Source organism: Balaenoptera acutorostrata, chromosome 1 (assembly GCF_949987535.1).
Source record: "Balaenoptera acutorostrata chromosome 1, mBalAcu1.1, whole genome shotgun sequence".
NCBI lineage: Eukaryota > Metazoa > Chordata > Mammalia > Artiodactyla > Balaenopteridae > Balaenoptera > Balaenoptera acutorostrata.
The window spans coordinates 107,206,324-107,225,458 of record NC_080064.1 but is presented as its reverse complement, the minus strand read 5'-3'; the positions used below and the strand labels follow the sequence as shown (position 1 = coordinate 107,225,458).

General features: G+C 39.4%; 1 protein-coding gene across 24 annotated transcripts in view; it reads right to left on the bottom strand.

The window, feature by feature from the left end:
* Nucleotides 1–19,135, bottom strand: part of PDE4DIP (phosphodiesterase 4D interacting protein) — a 214,041-nt gene that overhangs the window by 48,595 nt on the left and 146,311 nt on the right. For 22 of the 24 annotated variants that reach the window (XR_449910.2, XM_057553413.1, XM_057553435.1 and 19 more), the window contains 5 exons: nt 18,134–18,250; nt 17,603–17,740; nt 15,806–15,918; nt 14,546–14,673; nt 4,299–4,387 (listed from right to left, as the gene is read on the bottom strand). Coding sequence is in view for 23 of the 24 variants with exons in the window: in XM_057553413.1 (XP_057409396.1) it covers nt 4,299–4,387; nt 14,546–14,673; nt 15,806–15,918; nt 17,603–17,740; nt 18,134–18,250 (585 nt within the window). In the remaining variant the exon portion in view is untranslated. Of the gene's footprint in view, nt 1–2,399; nt 4,029–4,298; nt 4,388–14,545; nt 14,674–15,805; nt 15,919–17,602; nt 17,741–18,133; nt 18,251–19,135 lie in introns of those variants that run through there. The other 2 variants (XM_007169297.2, XM_007169298.2) reach the window with 2 other exon arrangements.

Sequence of the window (19,135 nt, the reverse complement as noted above, 5' to 3'; positions counted from 1 at the left end):
CATGCCACGGAGCAACTAAGCCCGTGAGCCACAACTACTGAGCCCGTGTGCCACAACTACTGAAGCCCACACACCTAGAGCCCACGCTCTGCAACAAGAGAAGCCACCGCAATGACAAGCCCGCACACGGCAACAAAGACCCAACGCAGCCAAAAATAAACAAAATAAAAATAAATAAATAATTTTTTAAAATTAATTTTTTAACTTTTAAACTTTTTTATTGTTCGTCTTGGGCTCCTCTCCAGCTTTTCCCATGTTTTTAAAAGTGTAGAAACCAAAACATGAGTATGATAATCTACTTAGTGTATGACTAATCATTTTAGTATGTGAATTTCTTGCCTGTCTGTCGAATATTAATCTTATATCCCAATGTTATATTGGCTTTTTCCTTTCAGTGGCAGCATTTTGGGGTTTTACTTAACTTCAGGTCAATTTTGACCTCCCAATTTTCCAACTCTCCCCACAGCTATTTCTGGGTCATATTGTTTTCTTTTATCTCTATAAATATAATGACTTGTACCTGTCACAAATTCATTCCGGCTACACAGAATCATTTCACAATCATCAAAGTCATCAAAATATTTATGTTCATCTCCATAAATCATGTAGCGGCCACTTGATTAGGGATGATTTGTAGAATTAATTATGTGCTTTATTGCTTCATTTAGGTCAGAAATATTGATATATTGGACAGAACAGGGCTCAGAGGAGCTTAAATGGATCAGTGATTAACAGCTGCTTGGCTTGGCACAAAGCCATTGCCTGTTGCTTTGGACTTCGTAACAGCATGATAAAATCTAGGTTTCGGGTATGTCGTGGGGTTGATTCATATGGCATGTATGTGTAAAAGCATTTAGTAGCATAGCAGTTGAGGTTGTAAAGAGATGTGCGAGATACGCATCCACGTCAAAGAAGAAAGAGATGCCTCACACAGGTGCTCATTTCCTAGGCATCCAATCCCACCTGGGGTTGTAAGTCTGAGATTTGAGAGGCTCCTGGGAATGTGTTTCTATGGTTCTACTGCCAGGCTTAGTTGGACTGGTGGCCATCCCCACATGTGCCACAAAGCACTTGGGTCAAAATAAAGGAAGGGGGACCAGATAAAACCACTTTTGAAAGTTTATGACCTCACCCTTCATTTAAATTATGACATTACCTTTATAAATAAACTCTTTGCAACTAACTAAACAATGTCATCAGCTTTGAATATGGACACATTTATTCTTTTCTAAACCTTAAGGGTACCTTCTGCTTAAAAATGTCTAACTTTAATGATACCATCTATTTTTAAAGTGCCTTCTAGATGTATGTTATCTTCTATTGATTTAAATATACCTACTTTCTTTAAAAAGAAAAAATAAGACCCATGGAATGTTAATACCAGAAGGGACCTTAAGGTTCATCTGGTCTGATTTCTTACTTTTAAATAAGAAAATAGAGGTCTGATTTGTTCCCAGGCTCATTTGCCTTTTCATATTTCCATGTCCAAGGGAGTTTACTTTAGCTGCCTTGTCTGTAAAATTTAAATGTAAATGCATGAAAAGTGACTCAGGATCTAACTTTTTTATTTTTTTTCTTTAACATCTATGGAAAGCTAGTATTTCTATTGTTTTTCCTGAAGTAAAACCCCAGGGCTTCCAGTGTATGTGGCGGTAGTATGAATCCTTTAGTTCTATTGTTAATTACGTCTCTTATAGGTAGTTGTTGCTGTTGTTGTTTTTCACATTTCCTAATTCATCTATTCTATTGCTTCCATGGTATAATTCAACTTTTTTGTGTGCTGGTTTTTCATTTGCCCCATGGAGATCAATGTGCAGATCTGATCTCTTATTTGAATAGAGTGGTTTTGTTTTAGCCCTATTCCTTCATACCTCCCACAGTGTAATTCATTTCTCAGACAGCATTAGGGTATTAAAAATGATCTTTTTTCAAGTTCATCCCTGACTCTCCTTTGCGGTTTTGATTGTTGATTAACTTTTCTCCATTGCAAAAATTCGAACGAAGAAAGGCAATGATTGATTACTCTAGTTTCTTTCACAGGAACTTCCTAGGTATTTGTTACAGATCTTACATTTGATTGGGAATGGAAATGTGTGAGAGGTATCTGAGGACAATTACCATCATGGCCAGGCCTGGCACTTCCTGAGGAGGGTGAGTCCAAATATAAAGATGAAGCAATCTGCTTTGGCCAAAAGGTGGTTCTTGCCTTAAAAGGCACACAAAGTTGGATGTGTTTGTTAGGGGAAGTGTGTGTATGCTTGAGGTAGGAAGGGAGCTTGGTGTTGAGAATAAGGTCTACCTCCCAAGGACACAACTAGGAGAAGCTCAGAGCTCAATCTTAAGGGACCAGTTCCCGGGAAACAAGCAAACACATTTTTGAGAATCTGGACACAAAACAGTTATGACAAAACAAGCTTTATTTAATTGGTAGGTAGCAGGAGAGTCACACCAACAAACCTCAGAAAAGTTGAAGTAAGTTTACAATGATTTCACACACCTCCTTCCCCAAAACTGAAGATTGATTTTCAAGGAAAGGGGATACAGAGAAAAACAGTGCTTACCCAAGATATTTTTCATCCAACAGGTAAATACTTGTCTAACTTATTAAGTATCTCCTATGCCAGGTGATAGGGAAGACATTGCAAGGGAAGTACAAATGCCCCAATGTAAAGGTTTATTCCAGGCTTGGACTGACCTCAAAATGTGGTCTGATCATTTTCTCCACGCTCGGCTATAGAAAAGAAGGTTGAGGAAGAAGTGACTTTACAAACCAGTTTGCCTATAACTGAGAAGCAGAGTGAAGAACTCGCGCTATCAGGCATAGTTTGGACCACTTCAGTCGGAATCTGGTTCTCTCCATTATCTGTGTCTCCTGTTCACTTATTCTGAAGTTAACCCTGACCCAGAGTAGCAATAACCATCAGTGACCTGCTGACATCCCAATCTAGCTCTGTGTTAGAGTGGATATTTTCTCATCCTGCAGATCCCTCTCTCTCACCCAAGATCCTCAGTGAAATCAGGGAGTGAGAGGTAAGGGATCTGTCCAGAGGGGCAGTGGTGTACATAATTAAAGTTACAAGCACCAGTTAGGAGGACTCAGAAGAAGCTGTCCAAGCAAAAAGAGAAGTGGAGTTCACACAGGAACTCAAGGGAGAAGTTATGGTCAGGTGTGTCTAGAGCAGCAAAAAGGGAATCTTGGTAGAAGGTAAAGAAACTGTGCTGAGGATGTGAGGTATTCCAGACAACTGCTTGTATCCTCAAGAGTCAAAGACTGTGGCAAATCCTGTGAGATTTGGGGACTGCTCACTTGGGTCTTTCTGTTGGTTTATTAGACGTCTCCTCTTTTTCTTATGCAGGAGATGAAGAGGCAGACCCAGAAAGCCTCATGTCCCCTATAGTTTTCCTAATAGCTCCAAGGAGCCTATCACAGGAAAAGCCCAGCTGCTTCTGCAGAAGGACAGATACCAATGATCCACTTTCCCCTTAAAAACTCAGAGAATCGCAGGCCTGGTCCATCCAGGACATGTGATTGCTAAATGTCACTGGGCAAGGTGAAGACACATAGGAGTTCCAGTGGGTGCTATGGGATCACTATTGGTGACTTAATCTCTGAGGTCTAGGACATTCTACTCTTGAGCTTGAGAAAATGCTGGTTACACCTTCACTGATGGTCGGCGGGAACAATGTTTTAGCCTTGGGTACCAAGTTCTGAGGTTTGACAGGGGCTTGCTCTTGAAGTGTCATCTGCTGGCCATTGACGTGTCACAACCTGGGTAGATTGTCAGGTTGCCCAGCAAGGTTCTCTTTTATATAGTGAGACTTCACTGAGAATGATCCTTGCTTTGGAAGCATTCCAATCCTCTTGGACTTCCTCAGAAAACTCTCTCCTGAAGCAGGTCCTAGGCCTGCCACCTCCCCAAGCAGCCCTTCGATGACTCCCTGTCTTCTGTGATGTGTTTCAGTTACAAAAGCCCAAGAGGGTAAGTGTTGAGGTCTTGTTGTAAGTAAAAATTCTTCTGAAGCTATAGCTATAGATGGTACATAGGAGCAGAGGAGGGTAGCGGGGGGCAAGGAACAGGAGCACAAGATACAAGGAGTAAAAAGGGTGGATTGGAAAGAAATATGGAGTGAGGATAGGGGTTGGCAAGGTGGCTGGGAGGGCAGGAAGAAGACTGGGAAGTGGTTTATCTAAAAAGATAGCTTCTCACTCCAGGCCCACAAGGGCTGCAGGAGACCACCAGTCCCCAAAGGGCTATGAGCTCTGCACCCTGGGGCCCCAGGACCTGACTTGGACTTACTTGCTGGTGGCTATTGTGTGCAGCCTCCTCCTCGATACTGTCGGTGAACTCCGTGCTCGCATCCTCTGTGTCGTCCCCTGCAGCTGCACCTAGAAGTAGGTCCAGAAGAGAAAGGTGACTCCCTTCACACGTGCCTTCCAGACAGCAGCTAAAATTACACTCTTTTTGCCATCCGCCTCTGATTTCTTCCCTTCCCCACACGGATGGCCCCCTAGCCAGCAGGGCTGACAGGGAAAGCAGCACCAAGGTACCAACTCTGTAGAAAAGCTTTTTCACCATATCACTGCTACTTTCTTGCTAACACTCAAGCTTAAACCTCAAAACATAAGCTGGCTTGACTGCACAGACCTGTACCTAAGAAGCAGACTGTTAGATAGAGTGGTTACCTACCTCACTTATTTCCAGAAAGCCAGAATTATTCCCCTCCAGCCACTGACTGTCTATGTAATAACTTTCCCTATTGTGACATGGGCCCAATGTGACAACTTTTTCCCACCATCGAGTGCTGAGAGGGTCCCTGATTTCCTTGGGGTTCGGGCAGCCTGGCTCCTCTCACACTTTTCCATTGCTGGGATCAGTCGTGAGTGGGGTGATAATCTCGCTGAGGAACCCTCCTCTCAGGGTCCTGTGTCCTACAGAAGCTCAGGGCTAGTCCAGCCCCGCGGCAGAGAACGGTTCAGCTATTTCCTAACCCCTTCCTCTAACCTCCCCTCCTCCCACCTCCCTCAAACTCTTGTCCAATGCCAACATCCTGTGCCTGAAGGGTTTCCTGCACTGCTTTGTCCAAATGGAATTTAATCCATTCTTCCATTCCCCAAAGATGAACACAGTCAACCTGGGGTGCAAACATCTATGCCCTGCACTAAGGGACAAGTAGTTGCCGTTCATGGTCCAGGTAAAGGTCTAGGGCAGTGCTGACCAATAGAACTCTCTGTGATTTTATGCCTCTGCTGTTGAATTCAGTAGGCACTAGTCACATGTGGCTACTGAGCACTTGAAATGTGGCTAGCATGACTGAGGAAATGATTTTTTAATTTAATTTAAATTAATTTAAATTTAATTCAAATAGCCACACATGGCTGGTGGCTACCGTATCAGACAGCACAAATCTAGGGCATTTCTTCTTCTCCACATCTGTTAAAATAAGACCATTCATCAAATTTGAGATTGAGACCTGTGGCCCACATTACTGATTTCTTCTGAAAGTGTAGGAATTTATAGTGGTTCATTCATTTGGAAACCAGAGAAAATCTACCGTGACACTCCCCGGGTCTTACAGAACCTGCTCAAGTTAGAGAACTTTGAGATCTAGTTCTGACCCTGGCCTCAGCAACCAACCTGTTAAAACTCCTCTTATGACCGCTGGGAAACCTGGGCCTCAAAGAGATTAGATGGCTTGACCTAGGTTACGTAGCTAGTTCTGGGTAAGAGCTGTGCCGAGATGGCAAGTCTCTGGGCTTTCAGGCAGAGGCAACTCACTGTTCCCTCTGGTGACAAATCAGATCTTTGTCTCTTCCTCCAAGAGCAAAGAACCTGCTCCTGAGCTCAGACATCTGTGAATGAAAGGCTCTGCATGAATAATGAGCATTCACTACCCTCAACAGGTAAGGTGAACAGGGCCAGTTCACACTTACGTTCCATCTCTTGGCATCTGCAAGTTTATACCAGGGTATTTGCGATGGCTCAGGCCAATCTCATTAAAGTCCTTACAGCTTAATCTTTTGACTTATTCCCTGATCTTTACTGTGAATGTTGTGTTAACTTTGGACTAAGGCAGTACCCTATTCAATAAAGCCCTACTCACAAGGAGGCACCTTTACCATTCAACATCTTTAGAGATCCTTGGCAGACTGTGTACAGTAGGGATTTCCAATACTTACTTTTTCAAACCAGGTCTAGAACCATCTTATTCAGAACACTGGTTGTGTAGAGGTGAATGGACACACTTCCTAAGCTGGGGCTGCTTTGGAAACTCACTGAGCCCAGGATGCTAATTCACTTGAGGACATCCCTATCATATTATGCTCATCTTGGAAAATCTTTCCCTGTACAGCAATAGAGATCAGAACGTTTTTCTTTCCCTGCAAAGAAAATAAATTGTCCCACTCGGTGATAGATTAAGAAAACACACTTTTCACATTGTTTCCCTTCTGAGTGTTGGACTAGAGAATGATCCTGTGGTTGAAGAAAGTTCAGCTCTATGAGGTCAGGATCCTCACCCCCATACCACTCTGGGCCCACATCCCATGATGATTCCTGTACTAGGTTCCAGAAGTAAGGTAAGTGGGGATTAGAAAGGGTGATTGTCACTGGCCTTGAAGGCTTTTGTCTAACCCTTTCTGCCCTCCACTTACCTTTGTCAACCTTTCTGATGCCACATCTCCATTTCTACATAATGTTCTCTCTTTAATTCACTCTGGGGCAGGATACCATGATTTTGACTTCATCAGGAGTTAAGCGGAGACAAAGCCAAAATGCCCATTTCATCCTGACATTCTACTACTAGGGGTTTTGTTTTCCTAATTCATTTTTTCATCTAGCTTAGTCTGCCATACTTCCTTCAGGGCAGCTTTAAGGGTTGCTCAGCCCTTTACCAATTTGAATTAGAATGCTAAAGCCTTTTTTGTGTGTGTTTGTTTGAGGGGTAAAGTTAAAAACAAAATTTATAGAAAACATTGGAATAAGTTATCCCACACAAGGTCCTATCTATAAGTTTATATTAGCCGTTCCTCGTTCTGTTTTTACCATTTCTGGTTTTTTTAAAATGACAATAAAGGACTTCTCTTTTGTGGAGGATACCCTTTTCTATGCTTTCACAAAGCAACAAAACACTGTCTTCAGAACTAAGTTGGAATAGTACTTTAAATTTCTAATTTAAAGATACTATATATTGATGGAGTGCTTATGTTTGATAAATAAATAAAATGGTCCACCACCTTTAGAATTTCTGAAAGCTAAGAATCTGTTCATTCAAATTTAACTTGCATCTCCAGGTTTTATCTCCAGGATTAAGTTTTACATGTTAGACTGGAAATTTTATTAAAACCTTTTATTTGACGCTTCGATGGTAGTTTCTCAAGTTGTGGTTCTTCCAAGTTTCTAGGCTCTGAACCACACATAATGGAGGTGGTACCAAAACTTCCCTTTCTTAGATTTAGAAAATTATTTTCTGCCAACTACTTGACTCTATAAAGTGTATAGAAATAAACTTCTATAATACTATAAAATCCTTGAGCAAAAATTTAAGTGGTATGTAAAATAAAGGTCTTTTTTTTTCATCATTGAGGTAAAAATTCATACTTCTGTGCTTTTTAAATTGAGGATGGCATAATTATTGAGAACATGGACTCTGGAGCCAGATTGTCTAGGTTAGATTTCTGCTCCCGTCATTAGATACGTGACTTTAGACAAATCACCACCTTTCTGTAACTCAGTTCCATTGCTTATTAATTAGGGTTAATAGTAATATCCACTCCATACACCTGTCAACTTTCAAGGGTTTGGTGCTTCTGAAGAGCTTAGAATAGTGGTTGGCATACACTGTGTACTCAGTATATTGCCTTATTATTATTATTGTTTTAAATTATTGTTGGTAAACTGGTCTATGGGCTGAAAAGTTGAGGGTAGAAAAAGACCGTAGAACCTAAAAATACTCAGCAGAAGAAAATTCTATACCTAATGTTTTTACTGGATGATCTTGATTGAGTCTATCTGTACTTCTTCACTGCTGAATATGTTTCCCCAACAGGAGGTTTGAAGTAACACTCTTATGTTCTCCCTACTTTGCAGGACAGTTGAAAAAACACAGATCTATCAGTAGATTAAGATGAACTCTTTTGAATAGGTTTTACAAATAGGATTCATCATCATTAAATAATAACTGCCTTAAAACTGCATCGTGCACAAATAAGCCTTGAGGGAAAGTCATGAAGTGTTATTTTAATTCTTCAGTAATGAGTCCCAACTAGGCTGCAACAAAACCATATTCTCCAAATTCTACTCTACCATCATGATTGTTTCCTTTTCAAGCCATTTATATGCAACCAACAGAAAAGGAGTAATATTTTCCCATAAAGTTACTCAGAACATAGGAGTCCTATTTGACTAATTTTGAAAGGGGATTCCAAGAGCTAAACTTTACAGCACGAACAAGTTTGCAGTGACAAGCGCCCGGCTGTTTTTCCCTCAGTGCCAGGCCCTTATGTCCTCTGGGCTCACCTCACTTTCACTCCTAGGCACTCTGCCATGTGCTCATTACAAGAAATCTCACCTGTTCACGTCATGAACCAACTATTAATGACTTAAATATTATGATGCTACATGAGAGGATCAAAGAAAAAAGGTCTCCTATCAAACTGCAGTATTACCTGCATCCATTCCCTTCTGGACCATAAGAAAACTTTAAGATTTCATATAATCTTCCATAAGCTTCTGCCAAGAAATAAAATTCTTTAACTACACAGATTCTGATATTGGAACTGAAGTAGCTAGAAATCTGTTGTCTGCAGTCAAGCCCCTTCATGGTATATCTTTGTCTTTAAATTGCAACATCTCATAGGTACCCTTCCAGCTTACAATTCAGAAGGCAACTGTTTTCAGTGACTTAAAAGTCTGTAATGTCAAGGAATTCTTCCTGCTTATGATCTCTTTTTTCCTCAAAGAACACAAGAAGCAGGCCTTTCCAGGAACATACACAGGGACAGCACCACCCACCAAAACAATGGACTCCTCAAATTTTCATCCCACTTTCTACTACTCTCCTTCAGCAAGGAGAGCAAGAAATGTTTTTTTAAGGTAAAGTAGTCCATTTCACATTTATGGGGGAAGTATAACGCTGTTTCTTTAGTCTCACTTCCTTTAGAGTAGAAAAATTCAGGTTTCTTCCCCTTCCTTTCTTTAGTTAAATTTCCTGAGCCTTATTTGACTTGGAATTTTAGTACAGTAATCAATAGACTGATTCTCCTATAAGGGAAAAAAAAAAGATATGAGCTTTCTCTACTTTTCTCATAAATCTTTTAAGAATGAAACCAAATAGTTAGTTTGGCCTTTGATACTTTTATTGGATCAGTGACAGTTTTCTGTGTCTCAACTAAAGTAGCTGAAATTCTAACACTTATATATAAAAAAGTACATGTTCCATTTCAGCACAAATGTTAACACAATTTAACACAACACAGTGCCATGAAGAAATGAAAATTTACAGCTTGTTTTGGTGGGGAAATAGTCCTAGAAATAATCTAGCACCACGTTACTGGATTATTTAACACGTCACTTCCTTCTTCATTTAAATTGTTATGAATCACTCTAATTTTTCTCAACAGCCCTAAGACCAAAACTTTAAGTGATAAAAGTAAACCTGCTTTTATTATCAAACTGATAGTACTTCATGGAAACAGACAGAAATTCATGGTTTATAAAACATACTTGTATATACACATGCCTCTAAAGTTCACAGATTGAGAGACAGGCTGGTATTTCAGAGCAGTGATTTTGATAATTGCAAAAGGAAGCACTGTATACTCATGTTATATACCACAAACAAACCTACATGCATTTCCTAGACAATCATGAGTTCTCAAAGGGAACAAGGAAGTCCATTTGGTTCATGTACTTAATTAACAACACTACTCTTCATATTACTTTAGATCAAACATTTTCTGATATTGATGAACTATCTATTTTATCCTTCCAGCTTTAGCAAGAAGAAAACAGTATGATAAAGATTTTTATTTCTGGAATTTGACTTTAAACAACAAAAAGGGAAAGTAATGCAAAAAGAATTAGTACGTCACTTTATAAGTTTAATTATTCTTATTTGAAATCTGATAAAATTAGTATTGTCAGCTCTACAGTTTTATGTGTCCCTTCCACTTCCCATCCTTTGTTGGAAGCAAATTACAAATTTGCTTTATTTGGGAAATTTCTTTGGGAAATTCATCCTGGCTCAGTGATTACATAGAAAGAAGTTGAGAACTTACCTTCTGTCAATACTCAAACTACTTAAAAGCAACATGGTAGTCTTTCAATCATAATAAAAAAAGGCTTAAAAAAGTTATTGCTCCAAAAGTCTAGTGGGAGGGTGGCTTAAATCCATAGTCCAAAAAGCATTAAGATGCAGAAAGTATTACCCCACAGAAATCACTCTGATGTACTGTCCCACTGACTCATTCCTTCTGTTTTTTAATTGGGTTGCCTTATATGTGCTCCATATTCCCAGCTATTCTTTCTACAGTACAAATGGTTCTATACTACCAAAGGGAGAAGAAAAGCTCTCTGAGCTCTACCCCAAAGAGAAATGAGAAAATACTCTATATGACTGTATCTCACAGGATGTTAGTATCTGAAAAAGAAAGCTAACTTCATTTTTCCCACCTCTAGTGCCATTTCTATAAGGCAGGATGGAAAATGGACTTTAAAAGTGTGTGGGTCACTGTATTCCTTCCCGACTCCCTAGCAAGTTTGTCATATATCCCTGCACACTGTCTGCAGGCCTCTAGAATTACTACTGAGACCCTAGTTGAAGAGGCAACTTGAGTTTTTCAGGGACATGAAGAGTCTGTGACTTTTTCAAATAAAAAGACCAAGAAACCAGAAAACAGTAACTTTATCCTAACAACAGGAACTAGAGTTTTCCAATACTAGCTCAAGGAAAGCAAAGGTATTAAATTATAGTTTCCTCTAGGGCTTACAGTCCAAAGGGAAGTGACTTTAGGTAGGTCAGTCAACCTTTATTCCTCAATGAAAGGAGAAATTTTGGGTGTGATCTGATCTATTCTTTCTTTCCCTAATCAGAAGACTCTAGATCCAACTAGGAGACTGAAGCAGAGAGAACTGAAATCAATTTTTTTGCACAGTTTTGAAGCTATGAACCAAACCTCTCAACCAGATACTGAATTAGAAGTATAAGTAAGCATAAAAGTGATAGGTCTTTTATATATATCTGCCATTTATGTATAAACTGTGCAAGTAGAATAAACGAAAGAACCTCCTAAGGACACTCGTGGCTTGGATCTAATATCCTATCCAGGTCAAGATTTTCTTGATCTTTAACAGATCTCTCACTATACATAATGACAAGGACAAATCTTTTAAAAATATGAAGGAGGAAGTGGAGGAACCAAAAATATTGCTACCATCCACAACTGAATGTAGAGAGGTGGGTGTGGGAGAGGGTTGGGTCGGGGGGAATAAGGATAGAAGTACACCCCATCAAAGTAAAAGGTTGACAATGTTAAAATAGTCCCATCAGGCCTTTTCAGAAAAAGTTATAACTTGGCTAAATAGCTAAAAAGAGAACACCAGAAAAATGTCGATTTATACTAGGCACTAACAATCACCAGACTTCAATGATATAGTTTAAACCTGTAATAGAAAAGAGTTTACGGGAAATATCTGTCAAAAGGACTCCATTTCACTCATTAAATAAATCTTCTTGGAGGTCCTTTTCAACTCTCTAGCTCTAAAAACTATAGACTTCAACTACCCTGACCTCTTACAACCATTACAACCAAAAAGGAAATGTGAGAAAGATCAAATCTATCAATATGCATTTTTCTCAATTTAAGTTCTATTCTTCCAATTAAGCATAGCCTGAGTGAGAATTTCATTTCATTTTCTTTCATGCTTTTTATTCAAGCACAAGGTTCTATAAGCACACAATACTTTATCTAAAATTATTTTAAGGTTGAAAAATCCCTGGCAAAAGTAGAATAATTCAGTAAAAGAAAATGTCTGTGCCCCTGAAGAGAGAATGGAATCATATTATAGCATGCTAAATATGATTATATGAATGATGTGGCCAAAGCATCATCTATCTGTGGGATACAGAACAAAATGCATTAGAATCATGTTCTCTAATAAGATGCCAAATTACCACACAAAATTGTTAGACCAGCAAGCTCTCTCCAGTTAGCACTGTTTGCAAGCCTCATTCCAGCTATACAGACCAGAAAGTCAGTACCAGATTTTAGTCACATCTACATTATCAAGACCAAACTTTTAATTTCTCTTGTACCACTAAATCACCTAATTTTCTAAAATGTTTCCCAAGGACCAATATCAAAGGTAAGTAGCTATAGCACAAGTTACTCTATCTTTTCAAGATCCAAATCAGGACTAGAATTCACTTACTTTCTCTCCCAATCTACATATTTTGTTCATTGTTCAGTAGGAAGTTGAGTTTCTCATTATTCACCCCACTACCTTAATATTTCTAACACTTAGCAACTGTTCAAGATAACAAGGGAAATTCCTATTCTCGTTGGAGAATGACAGAAACAGAAGTAGTAGTTTACATAAATTACTGTAATCACTATGAGCCATTAGAACCCAAATATCACCCATGCTTGAATCTTAATAGGAAACTTAGGAAGTGTCATTGGTCTATTAGTAAAAATAAGGAAAGGCATTTCTTAAATGCCTTGTAATCATATGACAGGCTAGTCTTTGGCGGGGTGATATTTCTACAGCTCGATTACCCTCCTCTTTACTTCTACAATGTTACAGAGCTTTGTGCAGGAAAGGGTCACTAAACATTGGAAGACTAAGAAAAAATGGATGATTCTGCTTATACTTCCAATTTCCTTTCTTAAATGATCCTTGTACCACCCAAAGCCTATTAAAACTGAAAAGCTTTCCATTAAGAGGAAAGCTTATGGCTACCAATCTTTTACAAACTATCAATACTTAATCAGAGAATTCCATGGTGTTTCTCCAGTAGAATATTTTCTTCCCTGTCCATTTTAGAGTGACAGATGCTCTATCTGTTACAGGCGTGGCTAAGGTTACAGAAACTTGACAGAATTTATAAGGTAAGCAAGCCATGTCAACACATGAATGTGAAAGAAATAAAAGTGTCATGTAAAAAATGGAGGGAAAAAAGAAAAACCACTGTGCTCCACCTTGTTTAGAAAGGGTACTCGGTCACATTTATGGGGCTAAAGAGCCTCAATTCCTATTCACCAAATTCCATGTTTAAAAACTGAAACCTCAGCTTCTAATCTAGGAAATTAATTCCAACAGAAATAACAAACCTCATGGGTTAGCAAGGCTCCAAAGTAACCTTGGTTACTTTTTATACTCTTGACATTTAAGATACCAGAAGTATAATCTCAAGGGCCCCCTTCCTTACATCTGTCATGTTGAAATAAAAAAGCATTGAGACGATGACCAAAACCTAGAAAGATCTGCGACATTTCTTTCTAAACTATTCAAACACATCAAAGCCAGAAGCCTATTACTTATTGTAATATGGAGAAATGCAAAAGCATTAAAAAGTAAAAAATACAGGACTCCATCTAGTGCCATTACCAAATTAAAAATATGCAAGAAATATTCTCTTCTAGTCATAATGAGTTATTTGGTGAAATACTGAATTTAAAGGGGGACATTACATTTGAAATTATCTTTTTATATAGAGAATTCTGACTCTGGAAGACCTGGGAGCTTTCTTAAAGTTGTGTTCTGACTAGATACAATACCCTTAGTTTAAAGAAAAAAAATTTAATGGAATTTAATCTGCACCTAATCTAATTTCACTATCATTCAATAATCAACTATGAAACAATATTAGATGTAAAGGTTTACTATAAACACTTTAACAGTCTTTGCCTCTGCTCTTTAACTTGGCCTTCCGAATACTTTCAGTCTATTATTGCAAAACTTGGCTTTGGTTACCTTCTGATAAGGATTATACCACTTTTGCAAAGTCATTCTTATAGACTCTCAATCTCTTATCTCTCCCTTATCTTGAAACTTTTACTTGATTAAAAAATTGCTCTCACTCAAAGAGCAGGAGTTGATTGAATGGCAAAAATAATACACACGCATGCATTTATGACATGATGTGGAACATAGGAAATGGATTGTGAAAGTGGGGGAGGAATAAACTTTATTGGCCTGTAGAAGGGATGAGGGAAAAGAAGGAAGGGCTGGGGAAAAGAATGAAAACAGGTGGGAAAACTAAAATGGAATGATTTATAGTGCGCAAATATACTTTGTAACCTCCACCATTCAACTTAGAGACAGCTATGTACAGTGAAATACAGGTAGACTAAAGTGAGTTTCACTTTGTAGTTGATGCTACTTGTACCAGTTCTATCATTAGTAAGTCACTGTTTAATTCTGCCAAAGTCAGACAAGGCTCTCTGGTTAGTGCAAACAAGGGTCTCCATCCCGGGCTGCAGTCTGACCCGCCAGTGCTCAGAAGGCATGCTCGTGACGAACTCGCACACTTTCCAGTTCCCCACCTCCAATGGCGGCCAGGGTCTCCAGCCTGCTTAAGCGCTCCAGGCTTCTTCCAAGAACTTCTTCTAGCCGACTGCGTATCACCTGGGCCCCTTCTAGTTCCACCTGCAGAGTTCGGTCTCTCTCAGAGCTGATTAAACATGCCATACATGGAAGGAAAACGGATTAGCCATCAATGTAATGAGTCAACAGATGCTTACAAAGAGCCATCAGTGTCACTCTGAGCCATGAGACTTCTGGAGTAATTGTTCTCTAGGACACAGTAAATGAATGTGGTCTTTGTTGTGGCCCTTGTGTTCAATGTTGGTAGATTAGCAAGGCCTGCTTTCTGTAAAGTTTGTCCCTTTATCCTAGATTCTGGGCCAATTTGACATAAAATTATAGTTCCTAATATTTATCTCAAACCCCTATAGCCCACTAAGAGAAATTTCATTTTTTAACTAAAAGCATTAGTTTCTGAAAAGCCAAAACCCAGGAAAAACTAAATGCAAACTGAATCAATATTGAGCCAAGTAGGGTCGCTACTGAAGATATTTTTCTCATTTGTTACCGAAAATTGACAGTGCTCTGAAAAGGAATCCAGTTCACAAAGATGCAGAGATTCTTTATAAAGTAACACAAGTGGTCCTATTTTACCTTTCCTCTGCCTTCATTTTCTTGAAGGAGAAAGAAAAAAAAAATTTTTAACTCAAAAATAAATTAGAAAAAACTGAATAGTAAAAGAATACAAATTAGGAAAGAGAGAAAGGGGCTAGGAGGGAAGGCAAAATAAGAAAAAAAAATTAAGGGAATACAAAATGAACCAGAAAGATATAATATACATGACCAAAAATCAAGAGGTACAGGAAAATAGATTCATCATGATGGCTATGAGTAATCCTGGGGTAATATTAGCCATAACAACAATTATATTTTCTTCAGTTATATTCAATGAGTATCAGTGCCCTTTATAGTCTTATAATGAAGCAGGCTTTAATAGGACATGGATTAGAGAGAGGAAAGAAACATACAATGAGTGCTTACTATATGCAAGCATTATTTTAGACACCTGACACGTCTCCTCATTTGATCTTTGCTATAGCTACATGAAATGGATGCTATTCCTGACTTAAGATTTAGACACTGAAGCTCAGAGCAATCTCTACAACTAGTGACAAGTCGGGTAGTCCCAGTTATGATTTTCTTTTTCTCCCTCTTTGTATACTGTAAGCATCTGCACTTAATGAGGAATAAAAGGAAAAACAGTGCAGTCACTCTCTTACCTCTCTGGATGGGCATGGAACTTCACGAGACTGCTATAGAGCTGTCTCTCTGCTTGTAAGGCCTCATTGAGCCGACTCCGTTCATCTACCAGTCCTTCTAGCATCAGCAGCAACTGAGGGAAAAAGAATAGAAGCAACATGCAAATAGAGACATGAAGCCACAGTTAATCCTGAGAAAGAGACCAAAAGAATGTATTAGCATGAACTATGACTCAAAAAGCTCACTATCTCATTACTGACTTAACCTTTCTATATATAGTATGTTACAGTTTTCAAGTCAATGCCATATTATCTATTTTTATCTTTAAAACTCTATCAGGGACGGGGCTTCCCTGGTGGCGCAGTGGTTGAGAGTCTGCCTGCCGATGCAGGGGACACGGGTTCGAGCCCTGGTCTGGGAAGATCCCACACGCCACGGAGCAACTAGGCCCATGAGCCACAACTACTGAGCCTGCGCGTCTGGAGCCTGTGCTCTGCAACAGGAGAGGCCGCGATAGTGAGAGGCCCACGCACCGCGATGAAGAGTGGCCCCCGCTCGCCGCAACTAGAGAAAGCCCTCGCGCAGAAACGAAGACCCAACACAGCCAAAAATAAAATAAATAAATAATTTAAAAAAAAAAAAAAAAACCTTGACAGATACAAACAGTACACCTTGCATATCCTTGTTCGTGCTCATGAACCCAAGGGCCACTCTAACTGCAGCATAAATTCCTGCAAGTGAAATGTCCAGGTCAATTTAAATTAAAAAAAAAAAAAAAAACAAAACTCTATCAGGGGCTTCTCTGGTGGGTGCAGTGGTTAAGAAACCGCCTGCCAATGGAGCGGACATGGGTTCAAGCCCTGATCCAGGAAGATCCCACATGCCGTGGAGCAACTAAGCCCGTGCACCACAACTACTGAGCCTGCGCTCTAGAACCCGCGGGCCACAACTCCTGAGCCCATGCATCACAACTACTGAAGCCTGCGCACCTAGAGCCCGTGCTCCGCAACAAGAGAAGCCACCACAATGAGAAGCCTGCGCACCACAACAAAGAGTAGCCTCCGCTCGCCACAACTAGAGAAAGCCCGCACGCAGCAACGAAAACCCAATGCAGCCAAAGATAAATAAAATAAAATAAATTAATTAAAAAAAACAACAACTCTATCAGGCAGAATTCAAATATGGGAGCAAGAAGAAGAAAGAGGAGAGCGAAGCCAGAAGGACAGGAAAGAGGCCAAGAAGAAGGAGTGGGAGAGAAAGCAAGGAAGGGCAAGAGGGAAACATACAACAGGACTTACCAGTGCTCTTCATTCATTCAATAAACATTTATGGGGCACCTTCTATGTGCCAGACTCTGTTCTAAGGATAAGCTTACTATCTAGCGGGGGGAAAAGACATTCATGAGTCACAGACACATGTCATTGTGAGCTACGGTAAGTGCTATAAAGAAGATGAGCTATGATAGTGCATAACCGCAGAGATCTATTTAAGTGAACTGGTAGAGTTAAAAGCTAGCTTGGAATGACATGAGTAGTTAGTGAGAGAGATGATAGTGGAGACAGGGAGGAGTAGAGGCAAACAAGTCATTTTAAGAAGCTTGGCATTAAAGAGAGGTCACATATGGGACAGCAGTTACAAAGGAACTACACGTGTGAGAAAAGAGCATCTGTGGCTGCTACTGACCAAGGCAGGGAACTTTAGAGCACAGATTTTCTAGGAAATTCCATCAACGGACACCTTCATAAGTAATTGAGATTGACGGCTTGTTCGTTGTTTATCTCACGGTAAAAAATGAGGTTTGTAATTCAATAACTTACTTGTTGTCTTCGGTTTCCAGAAGTTTCCTGACCCTGTGATTCTACTGAAGCAACTTTTTCCCGAAGAAGTAAGACTTCTTGGGTCAGGCGTTCCATAGCTGGTATGTCTTCAGGATCAACCAGCTGCATTTGCAGGTCCTAAAAGTCAAAAACAAGTATAGCAATAAAAATATTGGGTTGCCCCAAAAGTTTGGGTTTTTCCATAAGATCTTATGGAAAAACCCAAACGAACTTTTTGGCCAACCCAATAAGTAATAAAAACGCTATTCAGCACAGGAACAAAGTAACAAATCTCTTGAAATAGTCTGCTGTACTTTAAGTGGGATATTAATAAGCTGTATGACGGTAACAATAGCTTCTTTATGAAATCTTAGCAACTCTGACATAAACCAGAGAGAATACGGCAATATCAAGAGGCTCAAACTAACAGTGCATAAGAAGACTCAATGTATCCAAGTGTTGTCTGAAGGTGCCCTACAGGTATTCTGAGCTGTAATCATTTCCAATAGTCTTTAAAAAGCTTTGAAAGACCTTTATGAGGTCTTCTTTAATCTGTATTGTCCTGGTCAGGGACTCCATATCAGCAGCCTGCACCTGCAGCTCTTCCTCTTGCACAGCCATCATGGACTGGAGGGCAGAGAGTTCCATCTGTGGAGAAAGAAATCCTGAAGTCAGTGGGTAGAGGAAACAATACGTGGCACAATTATATTTTAACACTGAAGCAAATGCTTTTCCATATCTTATCACTATCAGCCAGTAGTGCAAATAGAACCTAGAACATGAATAGTGCACTACTGGATCAGATCAATAAACTGCACTGTGCAGTACGAAAGGGTGTTTCATGGGAAGTTGTAATGTGGTTTTAATGATGTCCTCCATCTTTGTTAGCACTACAAAACATACCAAATTTGTTTAATTAATGAGTTTATTATACTACTTTAAAAAATGGGTTACCATTAGCAGATGCAAGAATAGATGTTTTTCTTTACCTAAGTATTTCAGCTAAAAGATTAAAAAAAGACAGAATATCTCCATTTTTGCAAGCCTTAATGAATTAATAGAGGCATCGATCATCAATATCACAAGAGATCACCAAACATTACACACCTCCTGATGGAAGAACACACCACCACCTATGAAGAAGTCCTACCAAAAGTTAACACTGTAGGCCCTAAACGTTCAATGTTGTATCTTTCGTCTCTCCTCACCAGAAAATGACAGCCAAATATTCGATTATGATAATTTCCACAGCTGCGAACATTTACTAGGTGCTTATTACTGTGTTCCAGGCCTTATAAAAAATACTTTGTATATATTTAATCCTTTTAACAAACCTAATGACTTGGCTTCTGCCCACTTTTTCAACCTCAATATGAACCATTTCTACCTCATTCATGATTTTCTAGGCACACTGGACTTTTCCTGTTCTAGGAATACCAGACTTTCTCTTGACTCAGAGTCTTTGCACCTACTATTCCCTCTGCTTGAAATATCTTCCCAAGTTGCCTCCTTCTCATCCTCGAGTCCCAGCTT